Genomic DNA, 19,345 nt, shown 5'->3' with positions numbered 1-19,345 from the left:
ACTTGTCTCGAGGTCAGATTCACGAAAGCGGAAGCGTGTTGCAGTGGCGTGCATGGCGGCCTGAGGAAAGCGGGGGTCACGCCATTTCATTGGACGCCATGCCGGAGATGCATGCGACCGCTACTCTGTTGGACCAATTACAAAGAGACTGTTTCAGAGGACGGCCAATAGATTGCTAGTGGGTGGGTACTCGGGAGCAATCATAGGGCCAACCGGTGCCACATCGCAGCCCTCCAGTATGCACGAGCAGTGGGCTGACATGTAAGCACACTGTTCTCGACTTGTGGCTGTGAGGTGCTGTGGCTGATTCGAGGAAATGGAACAACCATCAGACGGAGTACGGAGTAATGTTGCGAGGACTCCGTACAGTGGTCTCTGCACTAACATTCGCTGTGCACTGGTCACCAGATGGGCTCACTTGGCTTGGGATATTTCCAGTAGAATATGCAGCGTACGTGTAAATATTGTATTCTTCAATGCTTACAACGCCTACGGAGTATGCTCGCCTCATTTTAAATATGTTGCTAGGGAATATCCGTAGGTGTGCACCATTTCGCACTACGAGCAAGTCGTGCCCCGCCTCGTGAGCGTTCCTGGCACAAGAGGCGCCCACACATCTTTTGAGTGTGCTAAGGTCCATTTTGTAACCGACCAGGATTCAGAAATCAAAGGGTACATAATTCCACTTAGAAATAACATGATGGTCAAGGTACCAGAAATTTCCGGAGTTAAAGAGCTACATCTTACTCCGTATTATCACAGCTGACCCTGCTATCAAAGAGGTAGCTCCGAGGTATCGCAGAAAAGTGGGGACCGTATACCTCACTTGGATGCACTCTCAAAGGGAAGGGATACAATATGTGCAAGTTTGCACCAGCACACATGACCAGGAAGAAAGCAGCGATATTTTTGTCCTCGAAGTTTGTAGCTGACCTTACGTACCTTAGGTACCTAGGCAGGTAGTTGCCACGGCCTATGTTGTCCAAACGGCTCGAACCTTGTTTACAGTTTGGCTTGAGGGGACTTGCCTGTGGTACGAGCTTCGTCCAAAATGCCAGTCCCTACACTCGTATGAGCAGCAACAGTGTTGATCAACATCCGCCGGCTACGGGGCGTCCTCGGTACAATGCTTGTCCCCGGTTGTTTGGCATCAATGATGGACGGGAATGCTTCTCCCTATCAAAGAGTCTGAAGCACGACGAAGAAACATTATGACGGAAAATTAGCACATGCTGCTCCAGGTGCCACGCTGAACATATGCCCTTGGGCGCTTTGACGATGGCTCCGGCCAAAGACTGACGTCTCGTGGTGACGACGGAAGCGCAACGCCAGAAAAGCACGAGCCTGATGTCTTCGCCTCGTAGGATCGATGACTCTGCCTCCTGAGGCTGAGGCTGTACTCGTCTAGCCTATGAGAATGGGCAGATTCGGGCTGCAGCCCTGTCAGCAGGCCTCCGGCTCAATAGGCCTCTTCACCTGGGCACCTCACGTTCCCACGTCGGTGATTGTTGCCATGGTCTTCTGCGCTGCTCGAGACCATCCCGAGGTCATCAAAAGGCTGTCCCATTACCTCATTCAACCTCCCTGTTCCTGCATTTATGCCCATGCACGGCCAGCCATGTTTTTTGGTGTTTGGTTGACGATTCCTTCTTCATTTCTCACATTGTGCTCCGTATTCTGGCTTCTGTGTCACTGGTCTGCCAAAACATCAATTCCTTGCGCCCCTCGTCACTCGGCCAATCAGCTCGACTCGCCCGCGCTATTAGTCACCGCCAAACGATATCCATCTGCGCGTCAAGCGTGCATCTGCTTGCCTCTGGCCTCCAGGCCCTGACGTGCTTTCTGCCTGGCCAGGCCCTACGAGGCCACCGGCTCGCCCGCACTGGAGCCGCTGGAAGCTTCCCGCCCCTCCCCCGCCGGTGCGGCTGCTGGGCGTCCCGTCTCCCAGGACGGTCCTTCCGCACCTGCCAACCTCGAGTCCCTCCAATCTCGTCTCAGTCGTCTCACCCGCAGCCCCATTGCTGCCTTCATAAATCGTCATTTTCCCAACGCTACATGGGCCTTCTCTCTTAGGCATCGCCAACAACCTCTTCTCATGGCGGCCGAGCACAGGCCCGAGACCGCCTCAGAGGAGGTCTCGGAAGAGCGCACCGAGCCCTTTTCTCAATCGGAGATTGATGCCCGCTTCAACCGCTTCGGCGTCGAGGAGACAAGCGCCGGTCCCAACGACGAGTATGTCTCATTAGATGACTTGCACGTCGACGACGACCATCACAAACAGGGCATCCGCATCCTCGTGCGGCCCCTCACAAAGCTGAACAGCACGCGATCCGTGAGCCCGGGAAACGATAACTGCCGCTGGCTTGCGCTTCGTGCCGAAGTTGCTTCGTCTGACCAGCCTGAGCACAAGGTGCTGGCTGTGACTCAGACTTCCAAAGATATAAAGTTTTCTGTCCGCATTCCAGGAGAAAGCCAAGACGACGCTCCGCGCCCACCTTTGTGGTGCGAGCTGTACTACGATCCTGCCAGTGACAAGGTCATCTTTCTGAACAGGTCTGATGTTCCCATCTCGTTGCACAAATTGTCGCAAACCGGTCTGGGGAGCCGGCCTCCAAGTGAGACTTACGTCATCAACCCGGGCCTCATCAATGCATTGCGACCCGGTACATGGCGCATAAAGGTTCGCGACATTGCCGTCTTGGACTTTCGCATTCTGGAAAAGCGACCTGTGACGTTGTACCAGGCCCGACCTGCGCTGCCTCATCAGTCATCGTCGCTCACCAGTTTTGCCAGCACTTCCAGTATGAAGAGGGCTTTGAGCCCCGATGAAAGTGAGAGGAGAGCCAAGCGTCGCATTTCAGATGCCTCTGGTCCGGCAGATGACGGAGTCATCATGTTTCTCCGTCCTGCAGCGGATCCACTGGTATTTCCTCTGCCCAACGGGAAAGAAAGCAAAGAGCTCTCTGCCACAACAGCTCATGCCCTCTTGGACGCCGAGAAAGGCGAAACTATTGCCGTGCCAGGCGTGTGTGAGCTTGACGAGTATTATCTAACTAAGCGGGACCCAATCGCCTGCACCTCCCAGTCCGCTGTTTTCATGGCGGATCACTCAAAGGTCCCCGATAACATTGTGACTGTAAAGGTCCTCAAGACGAGGATGGCCAACGGGAACGATAAGCCGTACGGTCACGAACGGAGCGTAATTCGTCAGGCAGATATGTGGTTGCGCGAAAGCCAGAGCCAAGAGGGCTTGCAACATGAGTCCATTGTTCGATACTATGGAGGAGACGCACGATATTTGTCGCTATATATGGAACACGTTGATGCCCCAGATCTCGCAGCCGCAAGCCGGTGGAGGAACAAACAGACGGATTTCTTCATGGGAACTCGAACTGACGCGATGCGAATTCTGCGTGACATTGCCAGCGCTCTTGGTTATATCCACGGCAGGCAATTGGTTCACAATGACATTAAACCAGCCAACATTTTGTATTCGCCCGAGCGAGGTGCCGTGCTTTGCGACTTTGGTCTCTCAACTCCGGCTGCCAATCCCCCGTCGGGCGGAGGCACGCCATATTATGTGCCCCCCGAATTCATTGGGACTAAAATGCGTGGTCCCTCTTCTGATGTCTGGGCTTTGGGCATCACCATGCTGTACGCCTTGCGCAAGATCTCGTTCCCAGACAGCAGGGCTAGGCGGCACCATCCGAAACCACTGTATTGGCAAATCGCAGCTATCAATAATCCCAACATGCCGCACAAATTCGGTAATGGCCAGTCTGCTGTACATCAGATGCGCACATGGCTGGGGGAAATATTCGAAGCACGAAAACATCTCAATCCCGGGGACCATCTAGAGCGTCTGGTAAAGGATATGTTGACGCCAAACCCAAACAACCGCATCACCATGAACAGAGTCTTGCAGGAGTTGTTGATTGATATTCCCGCCAAGGCTGGTTGATGTGTATCTGGAGTTTTGAATTGGTTTGGTTTCAAGACGTATTTCTCCTATTCTTTATTAACCCTTTTTGTGCAAGTGGTTTTTATTGTTGTTTTTGTTTTTGGCCGTGTCGCCTAAGCTTCATGACTACGACTGGGTGTGTGGGTTTTCATGTACACGAGTAATGATGGGTGAGTCAAGCCGCTTTGGTCTTGTTGGAACAAGCAAACCTGGCTAACAGATGTTTAGGATGTTGCAATGTTTGATGGCGAATTTCTATCCTTATATATACCCTTGACATTTTTTTCTATTTATTGTCCCTGCATATATATATATAACATTTTGGCATTCTTGGCTCGTCTATGTAATACATATATAGCATCTCATGGCATCGCTGCATGGCATCGTTGGTGCCCATAGATAATAGAAGCATCATCGTCTCATCATCGTTCCCGTCATCTAATCCCCCCCCAATGTCCTGCTTCCCGCAAACCCTCACAGTCCGATTGCAAACCCAGAAGCCAAGGCAACCGCCGTCACCAAAGCCATGACGTTGGCTCCCGTCAAAACACCAGCACTCTGCTTGCCGTCAGAAGTGCCATTTCCCGAAGAGTTGCCGGCGGAGGTGCCGTCGCCGCTCTTCTGCGCCGTCACGTTCTGCACAGTGATTCCCCCGGAGGTGGTGCAGTTGCCCGGGGCCTTGGCGTCCTTCTTGAACCGAATATCGGCGCAGTTGTACAGGGCGGAGCCGCTCGCCCCCGACGTGACGACCTGCAGCGACGCCAGCGCGCCGTCCTGCACGTCGACGGGCACGGGGAGTTTGTCGACGCACAGGGTTCCCTTGCCGGTGACGTTCCAGAACTGAGGGGTGAGCGAGACGTTGAAGTTGGTCGCGTTCTCGCCCAGCCCCAGGTTGACAAAGACGTAGGTCCAGGGGTGGTGCAGATCGAGGGCGAGGGATCCTCCCCCGACGGGCCAGTCTGTCACGTTGCCTGCCTTGTAGTCGACGCCGGCGCCTGTGCATTGTTAGTTGCATGTTTTGCCATTTCAGAGTGTTGAGCAGAGGCAGCTGCGTTGTGTATTGCGAGCCGGAATGTGTTGCCACAAGCTGACAGGCAGTAAGTAGTAGCAAAAGCGTGAAACACGGTCCGCAACAACTTGACGAAGATGAATGGAAAGGGGGGGGTGGTTTGCGTACATGGATAGCTCCATTGGCTGTATTTAACTTCATTCTCAACGGCGAGCGTGTTTGCTCGCCACGGCGGGTATTTCAGGCCAAAGTGGGCTGCTGCGCCGTGGACAGCAGCCAGCGCCAGGACGAGCTTGGACAGCATCTTGTTCAATGACTGCGAGGGGGAGGGAAACTTTTGGAGGGGGAAGGGAACGGAGTTGTTCTGGCGGAGGGCAGATGTCTACGAGGGGGACGGCGTGACTTATACCTGCGACCTTCTCGGCTGGAACCAACACGCGGGGAGGGGCGCGCAAGTAGTTTTTTTTTCTTTTTTTTTTCGGCTTATATATACTGGTACGGAGTACATGTGTAAAATGAACAATGAAAGCCACGATAGCTATTGGATTTGCTAGGCTTTCTTGCCAGGCCTTCCGCGGGGACGTGAGCGGATGTATGGAAGTGAAGATGTCTGGTGGACGGGGGTTCCAGGCCCGTGCTTGCTGGATTCGGGTTGGTCTAGAATGTGGCGTTGTGGCGGGGAAAAGAGCTGGTTAAGCTTGAATCGGCTTTCGCTTAGACGTGCCTTGTTTTGTCTCTTTTACGGGGAGCCTGGTATTGTTGAGTTTGCGGTCGTTGGATCCCGGATCTACACGTGAGATTCTCTTGGCTGGAACCTCTATTGAATCCATGTTCTCTGAGCACGGGAACGATGAGTAGCTGCTCAAGTACGCTGAACGCTTCTTTGCGTCTTTTTTTTTTTTTTTTGTTTTCTGGGAAGTTCCTGGAATTAGCGACTCGAGGCTAGTGGGAACGCGGCTGGGGAAAAGGGCACATCAGAGCGCTTGCGGAAAGAAAACTTGCTCAAATGCACGCAGATAATGGGAGGGACCTTGTGCTGCGCGACGGGCTCTGGTCTCCCCGCAGCTACGTACGAGAAACAACTTGTTTTTTCTTGGGGAAAGATGCATTTTCCTGATTGCTGCGCGCATGGAGATTGGATGATTTGGTTCGAGGCATGATTTGAGGCTGGGATTGGGGGATGGTGAGTGTTTGGTGTGGCTGATGATCGGTGTATGAGTGCTTTTATATTTGGTCCTTGCGCGGCATGATGACGAGACTTGTCGGTATCACAGTCACGGCCTGTGAGACGTGTCATTTAGAAACGAGGATTGCCGGCCAAGTACGGCAGATTATTTGCAGAGGCTCAGAGTGACGAAGCCAGTCGGTTGCTTTGGGGTTGTTCAGATCCATCAACAGAGGTATCGGGTAGGTTTCCGTCTGGAGCATTCTTGCTTGGTTACTTGATCGGGCCGTGACACAAACATGGAAGAATATGCCGCGATGCTTGCCAGAAAAGAACCCACCCACCAGCCGTGTAGACTATTATAGTACAATATCTAAAAATACGCCGCACGATACACCGGCATCGTTACCTGACAATGACCCGGACTCTTGCTTCCCACCTGTGCATCTATGCTGTGTCGAGGTGCAACCCGTACATACCCAGCTGCCTTCAAAATGCAAGCCGCACACCAAAACGCCCATGTATCCGCCGACTACACAAGACTCTATAACCTGGCATCCGGCTTCGCCCTCTGCTCTGCCAACACCTCCTCCCTCATTCTAATCTCGACCTCGGACGGGCCCCCTCGCCCAAACTTGACCAACGCAACCCTCTCCCAGTCGCCGCCCCTATCACTGCCCTCCAGCTCGGGGCCGGGCTTATCCAGCGCGAGGACCACGCGGTTGTCCTCCTCTCTGAATAGCAAGTGATACGGGCTCATGACCTTGTCGGCCCATGAAATCGTCGCCGTGGGATGCTGCTTGCCCCTGTCCGTCTCCGCAGTCACCCTCCTCCTCAGGAACGAAACCAGCTTCTTCCGCTGCGCCGTGTAGTGCAGCGGCCCTTCTTCCAGGGCAGACGTCGACCCCGTCAGGAACCGAGTGAGCATCTTCATGAGGTACACCTGCGGCGGGAAGAGGATGATGGAACCTTCGGCGGCCTTGTCCAGCCACGACTGCGGCGGCGCGAACTGTGCGGCCGTGTGCTCGACGCCGCCGTCCGGGGTAGGCAGGAGAATCTCCGACGGCACCGATCTCTTGGATATGGGGAGCAGGTAGAGGTACATTTGCGTGGTGAAGCGCTTGGGCACATGGGTCGGCGTGATCCAGCGGGTGAAGGGGATCAGGCCGGCTGCAATCTCTCTCGTTAGCATTTTCTGTCAAGGAAAACGGCGGCCGGTGGCGGGAGACAAACCTGTGTCGGCCACGGCGCCAATCGACTTTAGAAAGTCGCCAAACTTGACTTTGTTTCCGTGGACATTCTTCCTCGCCTCGTCCCTCTGTTCGGCGGACAGGCTCACCAGAGCGCCGTTCTTGGTCGCCAGCAGGATCCCCGTCTCCTCAAACGTCTCTCTTATAGCGCCCATTCTGTACGCCGGGCCGTCCCGGTGTCTCTCGGCGCTCTCGGGGCCGGGAATATCACCGTCGTCGGCATCGTGGAATGGATCTAGGTTCCCGCCTGGGAAGACATGCGCCGATGCAAATGACGTCGAGGTCTTTACCCGGTGCAGCAGCAATATCTCATTTGTTGGCGAGAGCAGAAGAACAGACGAGCTGGGACGGGGCTCTTGCACGTCTGCCTTGGAGCTGGCGTCTCGCGTCTGAGAGGCCATTGTGAGAAGTGGTGAGGGCTTATGAGCCAACGGTGATGAGGTTAATAATATGGCGATGCCGCGTGTGAAGGGTATCGAATGGCTTGGGATGGTATGATGCGCCGCCAGTCGCCTCCACATGGGATGTAGTAACCAGGCCATGGATACCTGATGAAGTCGGGTCAAGGCATCTGATGTGAGGGTGACCAAGACGGCGGGGGATCTCAATTGAGCCGAGGTCCGCTTGGGATGCGTACCTAGGTAGCCAAAAGTCTGGGGCTGTTGATCGGTTGATGGTGGTGGTGGTTTACTCCACGCAAACCAGAACGGAGCCCCGAATATCCACGCTTGTCTGGCAAAGAGTGGGAACCGAGGGACCGGAACCCCAGCTGCGCTAACAACTGCCGTAGCCGAGAAGACGGGAGGCACCAGCAGTTGAGGCACATGGAGCTACCAGAACCAGTCTCGAATATTAATGTCTGGTTCAAATTGGTCTATCATTTGCCAGTCGGCGGCATCTACTCCATACTCCAGAGCATAAAAGAACAGGCCGTCTCTTTAGCCAATACCTAAACAAAATGTTGATTCTTCGTCCATGTCCCAAAGGCAGTCAATATCTCTTCCTCTCTTTTCCCCTCAAATTTACCTTCCACAAGCAGCAGATGCTTTTTGATTCACACCACTTCTTCAACTCAACAGGGTTGACTTCTTCATCGTATCCAACGCGACTGAGATGTCCGCTGTTGAGCCAAGACGCCAAGTCCTCCAGCACAATTGGATCATACAGTAGAATCTTCTCGTGCCAAGATGGATTAGCAGGGTCGGTAGTACGTGGTGCAGTCGTGACAGCCTTGGTGATGTGCGTAAACAGACAGGCTTGGACGTCTGTAGGCGTCATTGTAAGAGAGAGCTCTGTATCGTTGTCAATAGACATGGCCAGGTCGACCTGACGTGGGGAAGAAAATGTTGAGCTTGGTGATGAATGTGGTGATGAATCCAAAGTATCTGCCAGCTCAGATTCCGAGTCCGGTATCTCAATCACCTTCACGGCCTTCGCCTTCTTAGGAGTGGCATTACTCCCGGCTGTTCGCTTTCTCGTTGGCGTGGTAGTGCGTTTCGACACCGCTTGCTTGCCCGGTGTCGTCTGTGAATCCTTTCTTGGTCTTCCCCTAGGTTTTTTTGGTGTCTCAGGAGCTTGCGCAGATGGAGGGGGCTCCTGTGTCCGGCTGTCTTCTACCGAATCTTTCCTTGGCCGGCCGCGCGGCCGTTTCGTCGGGGAAATGACAGCAGCCGTGGAAAGCATCCGGATTCCCTGGCTGGCATCGCCGGTCTGCTGCCAGCATTGGTTTAAAAGAGCTATCATTGCCGAACGGCGCTTTACTGGCTTGAAGCCGTACCGAGATATCTCTTTTGACAGTTGCGCATCGGTAAAATGTTCGAATGTCGGTTGTGAATGATGGTTTGCAGCTCTTGGCGCCGTGCTCTCTTTGCTTGCAAGTTCCGGTGAGCTTGTGACTCCTAAGGTGACTGATAGCTTTCCCGTCTGCTGTACGCTTGGGCCCATGCCACTAAGGGCATTTGAGCTATTCGTTGCGGTATATGTCGCTCGTGATCCTATGGTAGGGAGAATATCTGACAAATCGGCCACTGACTCATTCCCATTATCGCTACTTATCGTAGACCCAGAAGTATGAGATGGAGGTGGTTCGTCGTCGCCTTTAAAATATCCAAAGGGGTCCACGGAGCCCGGCGTCTTTGGAAATTGCGGGCTGGCCTCAGTGAGATTGACCACTTCCACGTCGAACAGATCACCATCTGCATCTCTGGCTGCAGCATCCCAAAGCCTTGACCGACCTTCGGGTGGCTCGATAGCGTCGCTATTCAATGGAGTTGTGAAATCGACATAATCAAGCTGGTTTGAGTTCTTCATCGTAAGGTGCAGGTCTCTCAGAAACGTCGGCGACTGTTCTGTAGCTAACTGGCTAGAGGTTCCAAATACAAAGTCCTGCTTGGCAACTTGTCTTAGTGCCGTTTCAGGAGAGAACAGCACTGGCTTTGGCGGTTCCTGCTTTTTCTTCGCTTTCGACGGTCCTTTACGAGGCTTGGTATTTTTCGACGTCTTAGACAACGGCTTGGGTTTCGTAAGAGGTGATACATCTCGTACACCATCTTTAGGCTCAACTTGACCCGGATGTCTGTAGGCGGCTGTAGCGAGGCCGGTAATAGTTCTGGCCTTTTTCCGCATCGCCTTTGGTCTGGTGACGGACTTCCTGGTGGTCAGAAGGTCATCAGTTGACTCGGCCTCTGGAAATGCAGGCTTCATCTTCTGCACACTCGATGTATCACTCTGGTGTGCTGCAATCTCTTGAGTTGTAGCGTTGGCGCACATGTAAGCAGAAACAATGTTACCAAACGAATTAGCAGGATCATTCTCGTCAGTCGCATGTAGGTCGTCTTGTGATGGTGACGTGTCAGAATCAAGAATAACGGTTGATTTCTCCGTAGGAGGTGTCCAATCCTTTCTCCGAATCATTGCAGGCTCTAACAGCAATGGCTCTTCGGCATTGCATTTCGTGGTTTCTATTTGTTCCAATATTGGTGGATCTTGCGACGGAGTTGTCTCGCGGCTTCTTCTCTCTGATGTCATCTGATTTGAGACTAAATATGGACTTTCCTTCTCCACAGAGGCACCGCGTGGGCTGGCATATTTTCCCGGAGTTTTGGGCTTGTACTTCTTCCAGGGTTGCCGTGAAGGTACCTCCTCGTCAACTAACTCGAATATTCCTGGGCTGGATGGATTGGCACTTCCTTTCGGTACATAGGACTTTCGTAGCGGTGATTCTTCTTCTGGTGCATGTTCTACTGCGCATACAGGGGTATCAATATCATCCACCATAATCACTTTCTTAGGTGAAGTAGACGGGCTCAACTGATTGACCTCGGCGCGACGTGCAGCCTGCCATAAGTCTCGCGCACTCGTAAAGGTCGAGTCCGCATCGTTAGGAATAGGCACAGACTCGGTTCCGCCTCGTATGGCGGGTCGCTTCTGCTTTTGAGACAACATATCTTGCACGGTGGGCAAATCTGGCGATGAGGTCGGAACCATGTGCACGTGTCGCCTCGACCCCCGCGACGGAGACGACAAGAACACATCGGGAGATGCCATTGCCCCAGAGAAATGGGTCTGAGAGCGCAAAGCGCGTCTCAAGACCCGGCGGAGCAGCAGAATGTTGTCGGGTGATTATGCGACAGATACGATCTGAGGAAAGCTCTCCTGCCAGCATCGGGTGATCCTGCAACGCGTAAATTGGAGGTGGATACGGAACCAAAGATCTTGGCCGCTGACGAGGGGCAGGTCTCCACGAAAGCACCGCGTCATCAGGTGACCCATCACATGACGCACAGAAAGCCCTCCCCGCTCCACGAAATTATTGAGCCGTGTCAAATTTGTCTGGCCAACTCCAAGCGTTTTTTTGGCGACCACATCGACGTCGGACAACTCCTCAACTCAAGCCCAAGACACCCCCGTCACCACACACCCGACAAAATGGAGAACGACCGTGGCGAGATCGTGGACCTGTACGTCGTCTTCGACTAGTTATTATCATAATCGCTGTCGATAGAATACGAATAAACTAACTTGGTCTTATAGCTACGTCCCCCGCAAGTGCTCTGCCACCAACCGCATCATCAAGGCCAAGGACCACGGCTCCGTCCAGATTAGCATCGCCAAGGTTGATGAGAACGGCCGTGCCATCACCGGCGAGAACCACGTCTACGCCCTCTGCGGCTTCGTCCGCGCCATGGGCGAGTCCGACGACTCCATGAACCGTCTTGCTCAGCGTGACGGTCTGTTGAAGAACGTCTGGAGCGCTCAGCGATAAACGCGCTTGGAACGACAAAGAAAATAAAAACTCACAACACCACTGTTCTTATTTCGAGTCGAGCGGCGCGAGCGGGAGAGGGCTGGAACGAGGAGACGAGACAAAAATCTTTTATGGCAACATGACGATTCTAATTGGCATTCTCCAGGGCATTGGGTCGGGCATGAAGGAATTTTTGCGTTGTGGATCTTAGAGTTGGCTGCATTTAGCACATCCAATTCAAAAAAAGGCGTTTGGGCTCGATTCCGAGACAAGCTAAAATTCACAAGACACATACCTAACCCTTCGATTTTGGATGTCCCGACGTGATCTCTACATGTGACGATGAAATTCCCAATGTTTTACACACGAATCCCGGCTAGTAAAGTCTCCTCGGGCTGGCGCCTAGTCGCCGAACTTCTTTGGCCGAGGATTCTGGGGCTACTAGATAGTCTCCGTGCCGCAGATAAAACTCTGGCCTTCAAAAAGCTGTGGTGATAAAGCTTCGCGCCATAGTACAGATACGGGTCAGACATGCGCAAACACTTTAATGATGTCATTTTAGCCCGCCTTGAAATGAGCGCAAATCTTGACTCCGGTATTGATTTAATACACATAATGATCCAAGTCCCAACTCCCATCTTACTCTACATACCATTGGCGATTCCCTCTTTGTATGCGTTCAATGCTCTGTCTCTACAATCTTTATGATTAACAATTGGCTTCGGGTATCCCGCCTTCTTTGCCTTGCCGCCGGCTCCTCGACCATATGGCTCATGAATTTCTTTGCTGTCTAAATCTTGCAGTTCTGGGACCCATTTACGGATATACATCCCTTCCGGATCAAACTTCTCGCTCTGGAGAAGTGGGTTAAAGATTCGAAAGTATGGCTGAGGGTCAACGCCGACGCTAGCACTAAATCCCCAGCCGCCATTGTTGCTGGCAAAGTCGCCATCAATGAGATGCTCCATGAAGTATCGCTCGCCCTTGCGCCAATCAATGAGCAAATCTTTTGATAGGAATGAGGCAACGATCATTCGACAGCGATTATGCATGTAGCCATTGTGGTTGAGCTGTCGCATTGCAGCATCAACAATGGGAAACCCAGTACGACCCTCGCACCAGGCGTTGAAGTGCTCCTCATTGTAAGACCAGGCAATGTTGGAGTATTCTGGCTTGTATGGCTTATTCATGCTAATGATTGTTAGGACTGCAATGTCAGCTTGCCGTCTGATGTGGGTATACTTACCATACGTAGGGCCAATGGACGAGAACATGTTTGTAAAAGTCACGCCAAGCGACCTCGCTTATCCAAACTCGAATACCTTCATTGCCGGCGTCTAGTCTCTTCGTCTTGTTTCTGTCCCTAGCTGTGCGTACGCACGTACGGCTGCTGATAGTTCCGCTAGCCAGATGCACCGACAGAGAGGACGTTCCGTCCTCTCCGGGAATGTTTCTGTTATTGCTATAGCCACCAACCTTTTCTTCACAGAATTTCTCCAGTCTCTCCTTGGCAGCACTCTCCCCAGCAGGCCACAGGGAATGGAATCTCCGTTTTTCCTCCTTTGTAAGCTGCTTGTTTAATGGTGCCTCTGGAACAGCGCATTCAAACAGGTCTTTAAAATGCTTCCTCGCCGTTCCGGGATTTTTATTTGGAGGATCAAATAATTCAAGCAATTCCAAATCGGCATGAATATGAGCAACCCATGATCGATACCATGGCGAATAGACAGCATACTGATTCCCAGAGCCACTTCGCAACTGCCCGGGCGGCACAACGCACGTGTCGTGGACGACTTCAAACGATTTACCGTTCTCTGCAAGATCGTGGACCAGGTTTGCTTCCCGGCGAAGCTCATCCACCTCATACTCCATGTTTGCAAACAAGTGTCGGCTTCCCCACTGCTCCATCAACTCTAATATTTTATCAGGGATCTGCTTCCTCCTCTCCACCGTTTCGATGTAGAGGGGGATATCCAAGTTTGCCAGATCCTTTTTCAATATTTCCAGAGTTCGTAGGATAAAGTCCACTCGCACGGGCGAGGTCAAGTGCGCTTCAAAGTCTTGTGGGCTGACAATGTACATGCAAATCAGGGGCACGGCAGCCTCCTTTGCCTTTTCGCTAGCCAGGGCAAGGGCTCTGTTGTCGTTGCACCGCAAATCTGTTTTGAACCAATGGACTACAGAATCCTTGGCTTCCACTTTCTTGCGTTGCTCCGCGGTATTACCCAGAGCAGAGATGAGGTCTTCTATGGGACGTGGAATCTCGTTGTAATTGTATGCGCGAGCTCGCGCATTGCTCATCTCTGGTGGATAGTATTTGCGAAGCACGATGCCATGCTTTTCAGCTTCTGCAGCTAAGGGATGGGGTTCGCGAAGGCCATTGGCAGTCCTTGACCTTTTGGCACTGTTGCCGTTGGTGTGGCCATGACTTGACGGCTTGCGTTTCGACGATTTTCGAGCCATGGTAGCGAAATTGCTACGGCAGCGAATACGGAGATGGAGGGATGCGATACTCAGGCCTGTAGGATAGAGGTGCGCATGAATTGATCTTTGGCAAAACTGAAAGCTCGACACAAGTGACGTTGGTCTCATCTGGGTCATTGATCACATCTGCGCGGAGCGTGAAAGGGCGTGGGTCAAGGTGGAAGATGGAATAGCAGCAGGGTGAAAATGACATGAGGGATCATCATCCATATGGTAAAACCACTCCCTCTGGGAGCTCGATCGCGTCGATGATGGCATGGCGTGGGAGTCGGCCGATGTGGAGCGCATGCAAAGGTTTGCGAAGATCGGGTTTGCAGCTCGCATCTTTCCATCTGCCGATCGAAACGTCCAGCGCAGGTGTGCAATAGCCTACCCTGTATCGCGGAGCGTCTGTTGAGATTGGATCTACATATGAATCAAATAAACCAAGTGAGGATGAGGAGTTTGAGAGTCTTGTATGACAGCGTGCATATTTCTTCCTGCTTCAGAATGTCGCCTCTCTTCTTGGAGATGACGGTCAGTTAGCCCACATGCTCTCTGCCATACTCACCTCCATGAAAATAATTTGTCCGAATCAATCGAGAATAGCTCATTGTTCCGATGGCTGCACATGCCAACTGGTATTTTCCCACGGGCGATTGATCCACTGCTCTTAACAGCATGTTTGCCATGGTGGCCGTTTAAGGCTTCTTGACTGATATGACAGCTGTTGGTTACTGGTGGCAGCTGGTGGCAGCTGCCCAATCAGGGAGCACGGGGGAATACATGGCACAGAACTGGCCCCGGAGCCCAACCAACATAACCTGGCTGGGGTTATGCACACATGGACCTGGGACAATGCGCTCGCTTTCACTTCGAGAACAACAAGGTGCGGCTTCATCTCAAGACTGCTGCCGTGACGCGTTCCACAAATCCATGGGTATATATTAATCCCGAGCTGTTAGTTTAAGTCTCGCGAGCAGTGTCTAGCCCACTCACCACCGAATTTCCGAAACCCAAATTTGAGAAACAGCACCACTTGCCTCCTCTCCTTGGGAGCCGAGACACAATCCACCGATACAAGTGCCTTCCAGCGCATGGTGAACTGGGCCCGTGGCTTGTGTCAACTCCATCAAAGTAATACGAACACTGTTGCTCCTTGAACTGTCCGGGTTTGCCTTTGCCTCTGCGCGTGTCAGCTTTTGGTCCGGACCCTGCTCCCCGTCTGTAACAGGCCTTCCGAGTTTTCGCCAAACACGCCCCTACATCCATTCGTTCTGTGTAATATACGGTTTTTCCTTGTAAGTCTCACTTAGAATTCTGGGTTGTATTCGCCGAGACTCGGCCTTGTGGACTTTTTTAGTCTTACCTCGCTATAGATCTCAGCCCAGTGGTGGTCTCAAAGCCTATACTTCCGTCACGGATGCATAAGCTGCTGCCATATTCAGTCATCTGAACCAAGACGAATCGGTTATTTGGTACGGTTATGGCTTCAGGGACGCCAGGGATGCTAGGGACGTGGCGATTTCTGCCCCTGCCGGTATCATCCAGCATTCCCGTGCTTTTGGTGTCCTTTGAGACAGGTCCGTCCTCGTATGTGATCCGTGTCAGTGACATGGCAAATATATGGATGGAAAGCTTGGATAGGAGAGCCATTTGCATGAGAGGTTGGAGCGAGGACACGAGCATCGATCCCAGTGACACCGCTGAGAACATGACCACATTCCTATCCTGTCTGAGGAAGGCACTAGATCCAAACCAGGCTGGACACGACGAAACAAGCCTTACATTAGCTCCAACAGACTCTTCGGGCGCCGCAGACGATGGTATTACGTTGAAGATAACTTGTCCGCTCCCAGGGTTCCATGCATTGAAGTGGCCGATACATCTAAAAAAACAATCACCATCCGCAGTTGCAACCAATCTGGTCTTGCCGCTGATCCAAGCACATTTTGATAAAAAACACGAGATACAGTCATTAACCGAGAAGATTGCAGAAAAGGATGTTGTGGTCACCAAGCTGTCGGACAAGTTAGAAGCAATGGGAACTGGACTGGAGCATGTGTTTACAGCGTTATCTGGCCGAAAAAAGGTTTCACGTGCCGCCGCTGAGGACCGGGTTAAAGGCCTGGCGCCGTTCAACGAGCAGCGGTGGAAGAAGGAGCTTGAATCAGATGATGTCGGCCCAAGCTCTGTGAATGACCTTATGCAGCACGTGTTTGGTGATACTGGATTAGAGTTTCGTTCTAGACTCGAGGTGGACAAGTCTCCTGAACTAGACAAATGGTGGCATGGTTTCCCACCGACAAGCCAAAGATTCCAAGGAAAGGAACCCAAAGGTCCAGCTTCAAAGAGGCAGACCGCCACGCTTCCACAACAACCATTAAACTGCGATGATGATGATGACTTTCAGGTTCAGTCTACTCCTCCACACTTGCGGTCAGCGAAGAAGAGTGCAGCCGTTAGTAATGTACTACCAGCAGATGACGCCTCTACGGATGGGGAAGAAGACTCCTTCCTAGATGGCAATCCACCATCCGCTCTGTCTGACCGTACACGACAACCTGAAACTTCTAAGCCTGGAAGCTCCCGGCTAGGAGCTATCGGAGGCAAGAAGCAGCCGGCACCACCTCGGCCCCCGTCACCGCCGCCAAGACGTAAGGCCGCAAATCCGCCGGTGGATGATGAAGAGACGGCATCCGAGGCATCAGATGATGATGCCACGGCTTCAGTGCCTGCCTCATCGCCCATTCCATCACCCGTTCAACGTCCTAGCAAGACGGCGGGCCTTGGCAGAATTGGTGGAGGAGCAATGAATTCACGCCCTCTCCACAGCGTGAGTAGGCCAGAGGCAAGTCCACCTCCCGTAGCCAGGGACACAGGGCCTAGGAAGCTTGGTACGATTGGTGGCAAGGCATCCAAGGTAGAAAAGCAAGATGAGGATGCAGAACGTGGTCGGCTGGCAACTCGCAGAACAAACTCCCCAAAAGATGATCAGCCACGAGAAACGTCAGAGGAACGAGCAGATCGTAAAAGAGAGGAGCTAAAACGCGAACTTGAGAGAAAAGCTGCGGCTGGCCCAGCAAAGAAAAAAAGACGATTCTAGCTGGAGAGATTAACTCCTGTCGTATAACGAAGGTTATGTTGTGAGTACTTCGAGCCCCATGGCCATATGCTGCTGCAATTAGGCGATGGATAGTGGTCTGGCAATCAGTACGGGAAGTATTATATACGCACAATAAGATTGGATATTCTCGCATCTGGTTTATACACTTGTATTTACGGGACTAATCGTTCCGTATGTATCTTGGCCATGGTTTCAAATTCAGAGATGCTAATGCATTTAAGCCTGCCAACACCGAGGTCGATCATCTTTGGCTAGAACACAGCCATATTAGGACTTTGATATAATGCTGGCATCTTTCAAGGCACAATCATCTGTCACTTTTATGTTTCTGATATGTATTTACAAAGGGCTACAAACCGAAACATCAAGGGTCACCTTGCTTCAGGATACTTTGATGTCAATCGGAAGGTCGCCTCGTGGTTATCAGATACCTGAATCAGACCTCTTTCTTAGCAAGCCAGGGGCGCTGTTGAACGTTTTCATCCGTCATCATCAATGTCATCAATGAAGCATCCGGCCTGACAAGATGAGATGCAGAAGAGCGACTCGAGTACACCGCTGTGTAAGATAAAGGAGTGACCGGCTGTGTCACGATATGCCCCTTTTGCCGCCTACAATCTACCACATTCTGCAAAGCTGAGGAGCAATGGTGAATCTTTTGGTTTTTTTTTTTCCTTTTCTTTTTCATTTTTGTTTCCACGACAATCGTCGCAAGGTACACCACCTGTTACGTTGAACGCGAAGACTTGCGACGCATAATGGACCCCTGATAATATCGAAACACAGTAAGCATGACAACCAGGCAGCCAGCCGAGTCCACGTGCCTGGACGACGAAAGACCCAGCCTTCACGCGTTCTGCATGAGACTGTCTAAAGCCGTTCTGGTTCAATCCTCAAGAAAGCCTCTGTGGCAGCGGGCGCCACAACTCGAGTGGCATCAGGACTACTAAGATCTGACGCCCGCTGTCTTTACATCCTTGCCAGTCCTAGATCTTGCAGCGCGATCAGGGATACAGGCATTTCGCACCATGCCACAAACAGAGATGGCTGCTTATCCTGCATTCAAGATCGAGCAATTCATTCGCTAGTGTGGGAGTGCAGAAATGCTGTGACAAGGGGGGCCACGACTGACAGAGCACATTATAACTACCAAAGTATCCCAGCCGCGCGCTCATTTTCTGCTCCCCTTTCCTTCCAGTTTGCCGCTTCTATGGATGATTCGACCAACTCTCTTCGTGTTTCAAGCGTCTACTCTGGCGTCGAGCGCACAATTACGACAACAGTGATGTGGCGAACTGGGCTGAAGAGAGAACAAAGCTAGAATGCCTTGCAAGGGATGCTCCGGCTTGGACGGAAACTTGATCCGGCGTCCCCGAGTTCATGCATAAAAGGTTCTAGAGCCGAAAGCGATGCGAAATGGAGCCGTTGATTCCACGCGATCGACACGAGGCTGAATTCCTTCATCGAAAGCTACCGAGATGTGCATTAGCGAATTGGACCTCCCAAATCAACAAACCGAGCCACGCGAATGAAAACTCAGAGTACGCCTTTTCTTGGACCTGGCAGTTTACATGCTGGCAGGACCGCTACTGTATTGGCACATGAGATTGTGATTCGACGAGGCCTATTCCTTCACTCGGCCCCTGAATCTCCCGTCTCCGGCACGCAGCAAACGGGAAACCCCTCACAATTGAGGATTCCGAGTTCCATCGACGAGCCGCCAGTCCACTAGACCAATATTGGTTCAAATTGGCCAAGTTTAAACGACGGCAGCTTCATTCCCCAAAAAAACGGGAGCAGGGTCTAAATTAGCTCCTGGAAATTGGCCCCCGCTGCTGGTCAGGTTTTCGTACACTTGCAGTTGCGAATATCTTGTTGCTGCTCAACCTCCCCAAGCCACGCATTGTGGACCGTCCACCGTATACGTAATCGGTATAATGGACGACAAACGAATCCGGTAGTAAGTTGGCTTGGACCTCTGGTGCTCAGAAGACGTGAGGCGTATAGGCGCAGATACAATAATGTGGCAGGGGGCGTATAACAGCGCCCTATGACACCACCTGGAAAACTTGCCGCTATGGCCGATGCATATTCCTAGACAATAAAAAAAAACAAATTGGACTG

At 52.1% G+C, this 19,345-nt stretch overlaps 7 protein-coding genes across 7 annotated transcripts; 3 read left to right on the top strand and 4 right to left on the bottom strand.

Annotated features, from left to right (window-relative positions):
- Nucleotides 1–500: 500 nt before the first annotated feature.
- J3458_002327 (uncharacterized protein) lies at nt 501–4,368 on the top strand. The gene is made up of 2 exons (XM_066117248.1): nt 501–4,131; nt 4,190–4,368. The coding sequence occupies exon 1, from the start codon at nt 2,096–2,098 to the stop codon at nt 3,959–3,961; it is 1,866 nt and encodes a 621-aa protein (XP_065979140.1). The 5' UTR covers nt 501–2,095; the 3' UTR covers nt 3,962–4,131; nt 4,190–4,368.
- A 67-nt stretch (nt 4,369–4,435) lies between these two features.
- Nucleotides 4,436–5,274, bottom strand: J3458_002326 (uncharacterized protein; the record flags this gene model as incomplete). Its single annotated transcript, XM_007813637.2, has 2 exons — nt 4,436–4,956; nt 5,139–5,274. 2 exons carry the CDS (start codon nt 5,272–5,274, stop codon nt 4,436–4,438), a joined length of 657 nt encoding a protein of 218 aa, XP_007811828.2.
- A 1,405-nt stretch (nt 5,275–6,679) lies between these two features.
- On the bottom strand, nt 6,680–7,927 carry SLX4_2 (5'-flap endonuclease; the record flags this gene model as incomplete). The annotated part of the gene is made up of 2 exons (XM_066117247.1): nt 6,680–7,305; nt 7,369–7,927. 2 exons carry the CDS (start codon nt 7,925–7,927, stop codon nt 6,680–6,682), a joined length of 1,185 nt encoding a protein of 394 aa, XP_065979139.1.
- Nucleotides 7,928–8,375: 448 nt separating this feature from the next.
- On the bottom strand, nt 8,376–10,871 carry SLX4_1 (5'-flap endonuclease; the record flags this gene model as incomplete). Its single annotated transcript, XM_007813638.2, has 1 exon — nt 8,376–10,871. One exon carries the CDS (start codon nt 10,869–10,871, stop codon nt 8,376–8,378), a length of 2,496 nt encoding a protein of 831 aa, XP_007811829.2.
- Nucleotides 10,872–11,245: 374 nt separating this feature from the next.
- Nucleotides 11,246–14,293, bottom strand: PHR1_1 (DNA photolyase phr1). Its single transcript, XM_007813640.2, has 2 exons — nt 12,878–14,293; nt 11,246–12,822 (listed from the first exon to the last, which is right to left on the bottom strand). Exons 1-2 carry the CDS (start codon nt 14,230–14,232, stop codon nt 12,276–12,278), a joined length of 1,902 nt encoding a protein of 633 aa, XP_007811831.2. The 5' UTR covers nt 14,233–14,293; the 3' UTR covers nt 11,246–12,275.
- Nucleotides 11,313–11,649, top strand: RPS21_1 (40S ribosomal protein eS21; the record flags this gene model as incomplete). Its single annotated transcript, XM_007813639.1, has 2 exons — nt 11,313–11,344; nt 11,418–11,649. 2 exons carry the CDS (start codon nt 11,313–11,315, stop codon nt 11,647–11,649), a joined length of 264 nt encoding a protein of 87 aa, XP_007811830.1.
- Nucleotides 14,294–14,844: 551 nt separating the features above from the next.
- Nucleotides 14,845–17,663, top strand: J3458_002321 (uncharacterized protein). The gene is made up of 2 exons (XM_066117246.1): nt 14,845–15,395; nt 15,474–17,663. Exon 2 carries the CDS (start codon nt 15,581–15,583, stop codon nt 17,198–17,200), a length of 1,620 nt encoding a protein of 539 aa, XP_065979138.1. The 5' UTR covers nt 14,845–15,395; nt 15,474–15,580; the 3' UTR covers nt 17,201–17,663.
- The last annotated feature ends 1,682 nt before the right edge of the window (nt 17,664–19,345 follow it).

Source organism: Metarhizium acridum (assembly GCF_019434415.1).
Source record: "Metarhizium acridum strain ARSEF 324 chromosome Unknown scaffold_1, whole genome shotgun sequence".
Taxonomy (NCBI): domain Eukaryota; kingdom Fungi; phylum Ascomycota; class Sordariomycetes; order Hypocreales; family Clavicipitaceae; genus Metarhizium; species Metarhizium acridum.
This window is presented reverse-complemented; position numbering and strand designations above follow the sequence as displayed.

Coding starts and splice junctions, on each gene's coding strand:
- J3458_002327 (XM_066117248.1), top strand. CDS start 2,096: ATGGCGGCCGAGCACAGGCCCGAGACCGCCTCAGAGGAGGTCTCGGAA.
- J3458_002321 (XM_066117246.1), top strand. CDS start 15,581: ATGGCTTCAGGGACGCCAGGGATGCTAGGGACGTGGCGATTTCTGCCC.
- PHR1_1 (XM_007813640.2), bottom strand. CDS start 14,232: ATGACCCAGATGAGACCAACGTCACTTGTGTCGAGCTTTCAGTTTTGC. Junction 12,823..12,877: donor GTCCATTGGCCCTACGTATG/GTAAGTATACCC, acceptor AACAATCATTAG/CATGAATAAGCCATACAAGC.